This window comes from Mastomys coucha, unplaced genomic scaffold (genome assembly GCF_008632895.1).
Source record: "Mastomys coucha isolate ucsf_1 unplaced genomic scaffold, UCSF_Mcou_1 pScaffold14, whole genome shotgun sequence".
Lineage (NCBI taxonomy): Eukaryota > Metazoa > Chordata > Mammalia > Rodentia > Muridae > Mastomys > Mastomys coucha.
Window position 1 is genome coordinate 112,092,272 of NW_022196896.1, and position 11,841 is coordinate 112,104,112.

The following is an 11,841-nucleotide window of genomic DNA, read 5'->3' on the forward strand; positions in this document are numbered from 1 at the left end:
GAAATAAGATTTTCAAAAATAAAAAAAGTCAACATGCAAAATTGGGTATTGTTGGTGGGAGAATATAATGGTGCCCCCCCTTTTTTTTCCTAAATAGTAATGGGTTATTTTGAATGAGCATGGTTTGCAGAAGCTCATATATTTGAATGTTTGGTTACTCCCCAGCTTGTGGAGCTGTTTGGGGAGGATTAGGAGATATGGCCTTGTTGGAGGAGGTGTGTCACTGGGAATTGTCAAGGTTCCAGTTAGCAGTTTGGGCCTAGTGTTTGTGGATCAGATGTAAGCTCCAGTACCATGTCTTCTACCTGCTGCCAGGCTTCCCATCATGGCAGTCATAGCCGCTAACCCTCAAACCGTAAGCTCCCTTTTTCTCTAAGTTCCCTCCTTGGTCAGTGTCTCCTCACAGCAACAGAAAGGTAATTAAGGGAGTAGTAAATACATTTTTTTTTTTTATAGAAACAATCTGAAAACAGTTCAGAAAAAAAAATTATCCAACAAAAAGTGGTGAGTGATTAAGTTATTTCTAACATAAAATTATCTTTTTAAAAAAACAGTAGTGGTAAGCTATCTAGTTCCTGTTTTCTTTCTCTTTTAAAAAGTATTACTTATGTGTATATATGTGCGCTTACATGAGTTTATATGTGTCACATATGGGCAGGTCCAAGCGGGTGTTAGATCCTTGGAGTTCAGTTAACCAAATGCCTGGTGTGGGTGCTGGGAATCAAACCCAGGTCCTCTACAGGAGCAATTAACACTCTTAAGTTCGTAACTGCTGAGCTATATATATTTCCAGGCCCATTTTCATTCTCTTCATTTTCAGATGTCAGCAAGGGACACCGGAGGATGAGTACTTCATCCCTCTGGTGCCATCTTCTATGTGGCTGTTTCCCTGTGCTTTATAATTTAATCAGCTCAGGTCAAGCTTTCCCTGAAAGCCTGTCTCCTGAAGCATTCACATCATTACTTAAGTGGCTGATTCACAAACACACTCTCTCTTTCTTTCTGGTTTCTGAGACAAGGCTTCTCTGTGTGCCCTGGCTGACTTGGCACTTGATTTGCAGACCAGGCTGGCCTCAGACTCAGAGATCCACCTGCGTCTGCTTCCTGAGTGCTGGGACTAACGGTGTGTGCCACCACATCTAGCTTTATAGTATTTTCTATATTTGCCCAGTAGCCTTTATCTCAACGGGTTCATGTCAGGAGTAAAAGTGACAAAGTCTGAGGTTTTCTGCAGTCCAAACAGACAGGGAGCTTCAGAGGAGTCCGTTACTAGCCTTCACTATTGAAAGCCCCTGAGGGTTTATCAAGAATGGCAGCATGTAAGGAGATACAGCCTTCTGTTTTTACAAAGCTCAGTATGGCAACTCACTTTCCAATCCCTGCCAGCTGCAGAGAGCTGTCTCTTTACTTCTCAATGTACTTTATTTGCTCACCCTCAAAAAACAAACCCCCAAAAAACCTCCGTTTAGTTTTCACTTGAAGGGTTTTTGTTTCTACCCAAAACTTCTTGTGTTTTTTTCTCCCTGGAGCTACAGAAACCCATGACCTTGTTTAAGCTTCGAGTCTACTCATCCACCCCGTTCACACTGTGGTACATGGTTTTTTATTTTTTTTGTTTGTTTTTGTTTTTGATTCTTTTTTGGAGTCAGAGTCTCACTCTATAGTCTAGACTAGTCTTGAAACCACGATAGCCTCTTGCTCCAGTCACCAAGTGCTAGGACTTATAACCATGATTTATTATGCCTTGTATGCATTCTAGAATTTACAATCACCTTGGTTTCTAACCATAGCAAAGCAATTAGATATTGAAAGATGGGAAACGGGGCTTGAGAAGATGCAACAGGTTGCTCAGAGAACCAGTTCAGCGAAGCCTAAAACCTTCATGGGAGGCAGGACTCAGGAAATGATGGTTACATTGCAGAGGGAGGCACGGAGGAATATTCCATATTGTAAAGCAGAGATTAAGGTCAGCAGAATATAAAACTGGAATGTATTTCATCTGCATTTTATGGTGAGAAGAAGTCCATCAAAATACACAGCTTCTAGCCGGAGGTGCTGGCCACACCCTGAGTCCTAACACTTCCAGCACTCAGGAGGCAGAGACAGGTAGATCTCTATTTGAGGCCAACCTGGTCTACACATTGAGTTCTGGGTCAGCCAGAGCTACACAGTATGACCCTGTCTCCAAAATAAAACAAACGCTTGGAGAAGTTCTCTATATTACTATATATAGAGAGGTTGCAAACGTCACAGCACAGCTACAGGCCTGAGGCAATGACTCCTTTTCTTCCTGGGCCTCCTCACTTTCTTCCTTTTTGAAGCAGGGTCTCTTATAACTGAGGCTGGCCTTGAACTCTATCAAACTCTGAGGATGACCTGAATTCCTGATCCCCCTACTTCCATCTCCCAAGCACTGGGATAACAGGCATTCAACACCAAGTCCACGGAAACAATGAATTCTGATATTATACGGTGCCCTCAACACAATCAAGTAATTGTGAACAACTCTACTGTAATAAAGCATTAACCACAGCAATGCCAAAGATAGTTTTGCCAGGAGTCAGTTCAAAACCAAAGTACCTCAAGGCATCTCACACACCTAATTTCTCATCTGGCTGGAAAGAGAACTTGAGAGGTTGAGGAAAGTGACCATCCAATGCTCCAAAAGCCAAGAGAGTGCTAAGATGGGGCCAGTCTCGAATTTCTCTTTCCCCACCTCTCCACTATTCCAGCCCATAGAAGAAGCCACAAGTGAGGAAGAAAAGTTGTAGAAACAAGACCGGTGTGTGTGTGGTGGGGTGAGATGGGGTACAGTTATCCCCCACATACAAGGTCACTTGCTTGGAGTCACTTTCTCCTGCTTCCCACCATGGGCTTCCCGCCAAAGACGTTCCTAGGCAGGCTTGGAGGCCAGCCTGCTGCACTCTCTCAGCCTCAGCATGGGGACTGCAGCCCCCTCCTGGCCTCCGGGCCTTCAGGACCCCAATTTCTGATGGAAACATTTCTCCCGGCAGCCAGGTCCTGGGGCTCCTCCACCTCCATCCCCCCCTCCCCCAGGCTCCGTCAACGTCCCCTTCCTCCCCGAGGGTGCCCCCGTGTCTGCCTCCCGTTCACGGTCCCTCCCGGGGGCTCAGCACACCGTTCCTTTCCTGTCCCCTCTCGTAGCCCTTCTTCCCGGGTGCCCACCTGGCGCCCCTGCCAGAGCCTGGCTCCTTAGAGCCCCGGCCTCCTCCCAGCCCCGCCCCTGCTCCCGGGCGGATACAGTTTGAAGCCTCTCAGGATATCCCTGGCCCGCTCGTCCTTGGCTGACATGATGCGGCGCCTGCCGCCTGCGGCCCTCCCACGCTGGCTCCGCGGGGCCTCGCAGACGGTTTCCAGGAACAGAGGACAGCCGCAGCCCGGCCGGACACCTCAGGTGAGCAGCGGTGGCGGCCAGACCCGAACCGGCCTCTCCCTCCCCTCAGCTCCCGCTCCTGATCCCTTCTCCTTCCCTCTAGTCGGGGAGCTCCCGCCTTGAAACCAATGGCAAGCCAGCCTTGGAGATTGGCATCTTGAATAGCCAATAGCAGTGCTCAGCGGCTTCGCTCGGGGACGGAGAGCGTCAGTGGGAAAGGCCCTCTTGGAAGAGTCCCGGAGGACAGGATTTTCTTTCGTGTTGTTGCCTAGAGTTTGTCCCAGAGGAGCGGTGGCTTGAAATCTTCAGAGGCTTTTGAGAAGCCTGCTCCTGTCGCCGGGCACACTAGCGGTCTGAGACTATGGCAGGCTGCACTGTACAAGGTGGCAGAAACTACATTTCCCAGTATGCCAGAGAGCACAGGCGAGCCCAGCGCACCACTAGAGGCCAGGGACTACAAATCCCAGCATACTATGCGCTCCATCTTTTTAACTTAGGTTCCAGTGTGCCGAGCAGTGTGCGCATATTTGGAATCCTATGGGGTTGGTGTCTGAATCCTGTTACTTGAAACCCAGCAGGAAGGTTCTCTTTTACCCGGAGATATGACAGCCCACCGACAGTTAACTTCTGTTTACATGGAACTCAGGAGTCTACAAACCATGGTAAGACTGCAAACAACTAACAAAATCACAGATTAAGCCCTGAGAGATAATAGAACAAAATGACTTCCTCAAATAGTGCTAGTGTATTAGTCTGGGGTGCAGTTTTACTTGTTTTGTAGGGTTTATGTTATATTTCTGCTTTGGATTGGGAGAGCTAAAGGTTGTATATACTCAATGTCAGTACAGGAAGACTTAAAAGAATTTGCCAATCCAATCTCTTTATCTTTTGTTCTTAAATATGAGGAAATAGAGGCCCTGTGAGGCAGAGACTGGCCATAGAGCACAGCAAATTGACACAGTTAAAAATCTGGCTTTATGTCTACTGACCTGCCGTGTAGTATCTACGCTACTCTAGGGAGGTGATATTTTTAGAAGCATGACAATGTGATTGTTTTTCTCCTTAATGAACAGTTTTCTGAACAAGTGTTGAAACATCCAGAGAACAGGAAAGCATTTTTATTTGGCGAATTTCCTGAAAGGAGCTAGTGTGACAGTTCTTTATCCTCAGTCTAGATAGGTCTTGCTATTTTGATTTGCTTTTTGACATTCAAGTTGACATTTAATGATTTTTTTTTTCCATAAAGTAGGTAAAGTTGGTTTAACCCTCTGTTTCCTTGGAGACACCCACGTCCTTCCCCAGGCCTTCTTTCCTGTTCCTGTTTCCACTCCACCCATTTGATCACTCATGCATTTTTGCTTGTTTGTTTTTCTTCCAAGTGATTCAGCACACCTTGTTTTTGGTTTTTGGTTATGGTCAGGTACTGAGTTAAGTGAAAGATATGCTACTGTTATTCAGAAGATACATGCCTGTTTAGGAAGATAAGGAGATTCAAGATGGAGTTGATAAATGGCATAAAAGGAAAGACATTGGAATGCCACAGAGGGTTACATCTTGGCCTTTTAGTCAAGATCAAGTGGAGAATGCCTTAGAGGTTCTGATGAAGTGACTTGAACAGCTGGCAAAACTTCATGGTGGAAATGGCATTTGAACTTAAAGCAGTGGTTCTAAAATTGTGGGTCAAAAATCCCTTTGGCAAACCTCTATCTCCAAAACTATTTACATTATGATCCATACCATAGAAACATTAGTTCTGAAGTAGCAATGAAAATAGTTTTATGGTTGGGGGTCACCACAACACGAGAACTGTATTAAAGGTTCACAGATAGCATTAGGAAGGCTGAGAACCACTGCCTTAAAGGGTGAGGATTTTCCCCTTAGGTTAAGATTTTTTTTTTTATCCTGAATTATCTTTGTTAATAAGATGTGCCATACATTCAGTGAGAGAAGATATATATACCCATCAGTGCCACCCAAATCAAGAAGCAGAGCGTTCCCAGCATCTGCTATACCTTTTCCCAATCAGTACTGCATCCTCATATCTGGAGGTAATCAACCTGTTTCCTGGTTTTATGGATACTTAGATATTTTATCTATATTTGAATTTGTATGTGGATTTCACTCGTCCGTGACTAGGCAGTATGTGCAGTATATGGCTGACATGTATTTGTGTCATTTTTTCATTGGCAAGTTGTATGTATAATCACAGTTCATCTCTTAGAGAGTTGATGGGGATCTGAGTTTTATCATAAACAGATACATTATGAAGTGGGCATTCGTGTATGCTTCCTTTTGTGGGCACATTGCACAGATTTTAGGAAAAGAGTTGTTAGCTTTATAGAATACACGTGTGGTCGGTGATGGTAGATAGTGCTAGCTTTTCAAAGGGTTTGTGGAACTGGGGCTTTGCCGGCTGTGCTGCAAAGTTCTAGTTGCTGCTCATTCTTGTTAACCCTGCGTGTTTGTTATAAGTCTTTTTAATTTTAGTTATTCTGGCTAAATGTGGTATTTCATTAAAGTATTCATTTCTATTTTCTGATGCTGTCCACCTTAACTGCCTGTTTGAATGGTCTGTCTTTTTGTCAGTGTGACTGTTTAAGGCTTTTGCCCACTTTTTGAAATTAGGCATTTGATTTCCTACTGATTTGTAGTTCTTTTTTCTTTCTTTCTTTCTTTCTTTCTTTTTTTATAAGATTTATTTATTTTATATATGTGAGTACACTGTCAGTGTCTTCAGACGCACCAGAAGAGGGCATCAGATTTCGTTACAGATGGTTGTGAGCCACCATGTGGTTGCTGGGAATTTAACTCAGACCTCTGGAAGAACAGTCAGTGCTCTTAACCACTGAGCCATCTCTCCAGCCCCCTGTGTAGTCTTACTGATTCCTTTTTCTGACATATACTTTGCAAATATCTTTTCCAAGGGTGTGGCATATCTTCATCTCTTACTTGTGTCTTTTGATATGGAAACTAACCTTTTTGTTGTGGTATTCCTGTTAGGGATTGAACCTAGAACCTTGCCTGTGCTAGGCAAGAGCTTTACCACACCACTACATCCCATCCCCAGTACAGATTAAATAAAAGTTTTAGATTTATTTATTTTATTTTATGCACATGGGTGTTATGATTGCATGTGTGTATGTGCATCTTATGTGTGCTTGGTTTTCTTGGAGGTCAGAAGAGGGTGTCAGATATCTTGGAACTGGAGTTGTGGAGAGTTGTAAACTGCTGTGTGTGTGCTGGGAACTGAACCCAGGTGTTCTGCTTAACTGCTGCACCATCTTTCTAGTTCCATTTTATTTATTTATTTTTGGTTTTTTGAGACAGGGTTTCTCTGTATAGACCTGGCTGTCCTGGAACTCACTCTGTAGATCGGGCTGGCCTTGAACTCAGAAATACTCCTGCCTCTGCCTCCCAAGTGCTGGGATTAAAGGCATGTGCACCACCACTTGGCCTAATAGATGATATTTAAATACTTATTTATTTTATGTGTATATGTTCTTTGCCTGCATGTATGACTGTGCACCGTGTGCATGTCTTGTGTCTGTAGAGGCCAGAAGAGCATCCCAGATTTCCTGGAACTGGAATTACAGATATTGTGAGCTGCTATGTGGATGCTGGGATTTGAACCTAGATACTCTAGAAGAGCAGCCAATGCTCTCACTACAGCCCCTAGTTGCTAGTTAAAAAAAAAAAAAAAAAAAAGAATTGTTTGATGCTAGCCTCCTTCATTCTTCCTTCATTCTAAGTAAAAAGGGCTATTCCTGGTTGTCATCTTGACTATATCTGGAATGAACTACAATCTAGAATTGGAAGGCTCATCTGTGATCCTGATCTTCAGGCTTGGAGATAAAAGTTTCTGACCTGGGTCTTGGCATGGTGATCTTGAGGCATAGTGGCTATGAATTCCAGGAGATTAAGAAAGGGAGATCTCTGAGTTCAAGGTCATCTGGGACAAAGCAAGTCCCAGATCCAGATGTGGTGTCACACACCTTAAATCTGGGCCACACCTTCTGCTGGAGACCTACATAAGGACATTGGAAGAAGGAAGATTTACTCTCTTTCTTCTTCTCCTGCTTGCCTTGTGGGACTGACCAGCTGCTAGATCCTCGGATTTCCATTCACAGTTGCTGCTGACCATTGTTGGGAGTTAGACTACAGACTGTAAGTCATCAACAAATTCCCTTACTAAATGGAGACTACCCATAATTTCTGTGACTCTAGAGAACCCTGACTGATACACCATGCCTTCAGGATCTTAAAGTCTGTGGCATACACTCTGAAGAAATCTGCTTAATTATTTAAATTCTTGGCATCTCTTTGCTATCTTCCCAGGGTACAAATGCAATACCCTGAAAGACATTTTGCTTACTGAACCATTGTTGGCCCAACTCAACTGCTTAACTGTGTTTTTTAATTAAGGAAATTTTATGTGTATGGGTGTTTTGCCTGCCTGCATGTTTGTGTACCATATGGTGCCTGAAAGTCAGAAAGAGGGTGTTGGATCCCCTGTAACTAGAGTTACAGACAGTTGAAAGCCACCATGTGGGTGCTGGGAATTGAACTCAGGATCTCTGGAAAAACGGCCAGTGCTCTTAACTTCTGAGCCACTTCTCTAGGCCCAGCAACTGCTTAAAAATTTATAGAAAGATTTATTTATTTATTTTTAATGTGTCTTTTTTTTTGTTGTTGTTGTTGTTTTTGTTGTTTTGTTTTTGTTTTCGAGACAGGGTTTCTCTGTATAGCCCTTGCTGTCCTGGAACTCACTCTGTAAACCAGGCTATCCTGGAACTCAGAAATCTGCCTGCCTCTGCCTCCCAAGTTCTGGGATTGAAGGCTTGTGTCACCACCGCCTGGTGGGTATGTGCGTTCTTGAGGCCCATTAACTGCTTAAAATTTAAAGAGATTTACTTACTTTTAATGTGTATATGCATCATGTGAATGTTGAGTATGAGGAGGTCAGAAGGCGGCATTAGATTTCTCTGGAACTGGACTTACAGATTGGTGTGAGCTACCATGTGGCTGCTGAGTCCTCTGCAGCAGTACAGGCTCTTAAATGCTGAGCCATCTCTCCAGTCTCCAACAGTTAAGAGAATAGTGGTTAAGAATGTCGTCTTTGCGGGCAGTGGTGGCGCAGGCCACTTGGGAGGCAGAGGCAGGCAGATTTCTGAGTTCCAGTCTGGTCTACAGAGTGAATTCCAGAACAGCCAGGGTTACACAGAGAAACCCTGTGTCGAAAAACCAAAACCAAACCAAAACAAAAAAACAAAAAAACCCCAAAAAACCAAAACCAAAACCAAAACAAAAAACCAAAAACAATGAATATCGTCTTTGGCTTCAGAGAGCCTGGATTCCAACGTTGCTGCTTACTGACTTAGACTGTTAGCCTTAGTTAGCATACCTGGAAAAATGAGAATATTTTATACAGGTCATAGTTTTATAAGAACCTGACAAGATAAATATGGACAACTGTCACATAGATTAGTTCACTAAGTAGTGTTGTCTTTAGACTTATGTTTTTTCAGAACCCCAGGGGAGTCACTGTTGCCTGAGGGCACGCACACTTACTTGTAGGGAAAGTTCAGCCAAAGGGGTGGGGTTTTGGCCCAGCATAGTGAAGTTGACGGCTACTATTAGAGCCCTAGAATCGCCAAGGGCATACTCCTCTCCTCAGGCCTCGTGTTTTACTTGCCTTTCCTCCCAGTTCCGGAGCTGCAACCCTGAGGGGACCCTCTTCTCCCTCCTCAGCCTCAATCTAGGTGGGAGGTGGCGAAAGCAGAGCGGGAACATTGTGTAGGCGGAACTCGAGTGCAGCAGTGGGAGGCTTCCGGGGGAAGAGCACCGGTGACGGGTCGGCGGAGACAGAAAAGTGCCGGACGCCGGGCCGATCATGGAAGCTTGACAACCTGCAGGCAGGCTCTGGGAGGCCGAGACATCGGCGAAGAGAACAGAGAGTCGGCGGGGACAGGTAGGGGAGGGCAAGAGGGCAGGCCGCGCTGGTCTTGGCCGGACTTCCAGCTTCGATCCGCCAGACATTCCTCAGAAAGCTGATGGCCACGCCGCCCCGCCCCCGTTGCAGGACGCCTGGAGGCTCCTTACTCTGTGCTGGGTGGCTAGGAGCAAGACCACGAGTCCTGACGTCCACTCTAGCTGGCGACTTTCACCTTCCATGCGGTGGCTGCCCTCGGTCTGCCCCTTCCGGTAGAGGCAGTCTCCTTTGACCCTTTTTGGTCCTTCAGAATAGCGTCCTCCTGAGATGGGAATTCATCTCCACTCCGTCCCTATCCGCCTCCTTGAGGAGCCTCCCATTTCAGGAGAAAACGTTGACCATCGTCTTATTCTATCCACTCCCTATCTCCACGTGCTTTGCTCTTGAAGTTGAGATCTTCTCCCCATCCCGTCCCCATCTCCTTCCCACCCTACTACTTTTTTTGCTTAGTGCCTTGACTGAGAGTCACATCAGGTTTTTTTTTTTTTTTTTAAGTTGTTCTGTTTGGGTGGGGACCAGGTTTTGTTCTTCCTTTTCTAACTTAGTCTTCTCTCCTGTCTTCTCCTCTCCCCATCCCCATTACCCCCTCCCCCCAACTCTTTGTTTTCTAGCACTTCATTTTTTCTTTTTCTGACAGGACCTTCTTTAGTAACCCTAAGTGAGGCAATATACTTACTTTTCCTAATATCCTGAAAGGGCTGTTTATAATTCTACAGGAAAACAGTGTCTTTTGCACCAAACTGTGTGTGTTTTTTTTGCTTCATTCACCCACATACTCTTTTCTTTAATTTTGTCACACTCTTTCAGTGTATATTTTTGAAAGACAGGTCTTATGTGAGATGCCTTTAGAGTCCATACACACTCAGCTTTTATTTGTATTACACAATTGAGGGACTCTCCTGTACCTAATATTCCCAAAGATAACAGAACAGTATCTGCCTTGGAGAGATGGTTCTTCAGTTAAGAACATGGGCTGCTCTTCTAAGGGACCTGAGCTTGATTCCCAACACCCGCATGATGGCTGCAACTATCTGTAACTTCAGTCTCTGGGGATCTGATGCCCTTTCTGGGTTCCTTAGGCACCAGGCACACACATGTTGCCCATTCATACATGCAGAAAAAATGCTCTCATAGATAAAATAAATTAATTATCAAACAATATCTGCATTGTTTCCTTATATCCTGTCACAAAGATTTTGTACAAGTTCTGGAGTTATGTTTGTTAAAATGTCTGGATCATCAGGGGATCAAACAGACGCATTTCCTGACTTAAACAGAATGTGTTTTCTAGATTTGAATTGTCATTGCTTAAGTCTGTAAAGAGTTTTACCACGTTCCTTGCAGAGATGATGTTTTATTTCATTCCTGGGCACATTACAACCTAGTGCCTTGTATGATATACTAAGCATCTCTTTATTGTGGTGCCCTCACGATGAAGTTTTTGGTTAAGTGAAGTGTGGCTCTCGCCTTCACTCTGTTTCTGATGTGTGCCTGCCAGTAGGTGGGATTCTAATGACACAAAAATTGCCTCTGTGCATGGGCAGTATTTTTGTTCCTTAACCCAAGCCTGTAAATGAGGTAGATATACAACATGCATAAAGAAACTCCTTTGTGTCCTGGTCAGCTTTATGGACTTAGAAGGTAATACTTCGGAGGTGACAGATAGGGAAGTGTACTTTAGAAGTGAGGACAGAATATCTTTAATTCCAGGCTGAATTCTCTCCATCTCACAAAGTGGCTGTTGTATCTCAATTCAGTTGTTTTTGTGAAGATTTTGTGGTTAAATTATCCTTGTGTCTGAACCAGCTTAAATTCACACTTTGGAAAGTAGAAGGTAGTAGATGACTGACCCATTTTCCTTTTGGACAGATCTCAAGACCAGAGAATGGCAGGTGAACAGAAGCCCTCAAGTAACCTCTTGGAGCAGTTCATTTTATTAGCCAAAGGCACCAGTGGCTCAGCCCTCACCACTCTCATAAGCCAGGTGCTGGAGGCTCCTGGAGTTTATGTTTTTGGAGAACTGCTGGAGTTGACCAATGTTCAGGAGGTAAGGGTAGTTTTCAGACAGCTTCTCTATCTCCTCTATGCTATGCTTTTTTGATTCTCCAGGTTTCCAGCGAATTTCAACACTGAAGCCTTGTGGATTTGTTTGGTATCCTGTTAATGGAAAGATGGGGAATTGATGGGCCAAGGGAGGAGATCAAGGTTAATGTCTTAGAGAGTTCTTTTGTTTAATGTTCCCCTTGAACTTGGATCAGTTAGACTGAGCTTGAAAGATAGTGGGGAAGTCTGATCTTGACACAAAGTAATGTTCTGAGTGTTTGATTGTTACAGTTAGTTTTTGGTCATTGTACATTAGTAACCAGGTGAACAAAGAGATGCAAAGCAGTTTATGCTTCTCAACCTCCACTTGTCACTTGAGATGCTTAAGTTTTCTTTCTTTTCTTTTTTTTTTTTT

General features: G+C 44.2%; 2 protein-coding genes and 1 long non-coding RNA gene across 5 annotated transcripts in view; 1 reads left to right on the top strand and 2 right to left on the bottom strand.

Annotated features, from left to right (window-relative positions):
- LOC116088701 overlaps window positions 1-3,257 on the bottom strand; it is a 14,966-nt gene extending 11,709 nt beyond the window's left edge. The window contains exon 1 of the long non-coding RNA XR_004117984.1: window positions 3,187-3,257. This is a non-coding gene — a long non-coding RNA (uncharacterized LOC116088701). The remainder of the gene's footprint in view (window positions 1-3,186) is intronic.
- The window catches only part of Pde6d (phosphodiesterase 6D), a 47,926-nt gene extending 44,182 nt beyond the window's left edge, over window positions 1-3,744 (bottom strand). The window contains exon 1 of the mRNA XM_031368270.1: window positions 3,263-3,744. Within this exon, the coding sequence (XP_031224130.1) occupies window positions 3,263-3,312 (50 nt within the window). The 5' untranslated portion in view covers window positions 3,313-3,744. The remainder of the gene's footprint in view (window positions 1-3,262) is intronic.
- A 139-nt stretch (window positions 3,745-3,883) lies between these two features.
- Window positions 3,884-11,841, top strand: part of Cops7b (COP9 signalosome subunit 7B) — a 25,464-nt gene continuing 17,506 nt past the window's right edge. Inside the window, exons 1-3 of one of the 3 annotated variants that reach the window (XM_031368268.1) lie at window positions 3,887-4,056; window positions 9,143-9,362; window positions 11,253-11,430. In XM_031368268.1, coding sequence (XP_031224128.1) covers window positions 11,269-11,430 — 162 coding nt within the window. In that variant the 5' untranslated portion in view covers window positions 3,887-4,056; window positions 9,143-9,362; window positions 11,253-11,268. Of the gene's footprint in view, window positions 4,057-9,142; window positions 9,363-11,252; window positions 11,431-11,841 lie in introns of those variants that run through there. The other 2 variants (XM_031368269.1, XR_004117983.1) reach the window with 2 other exon arrangements.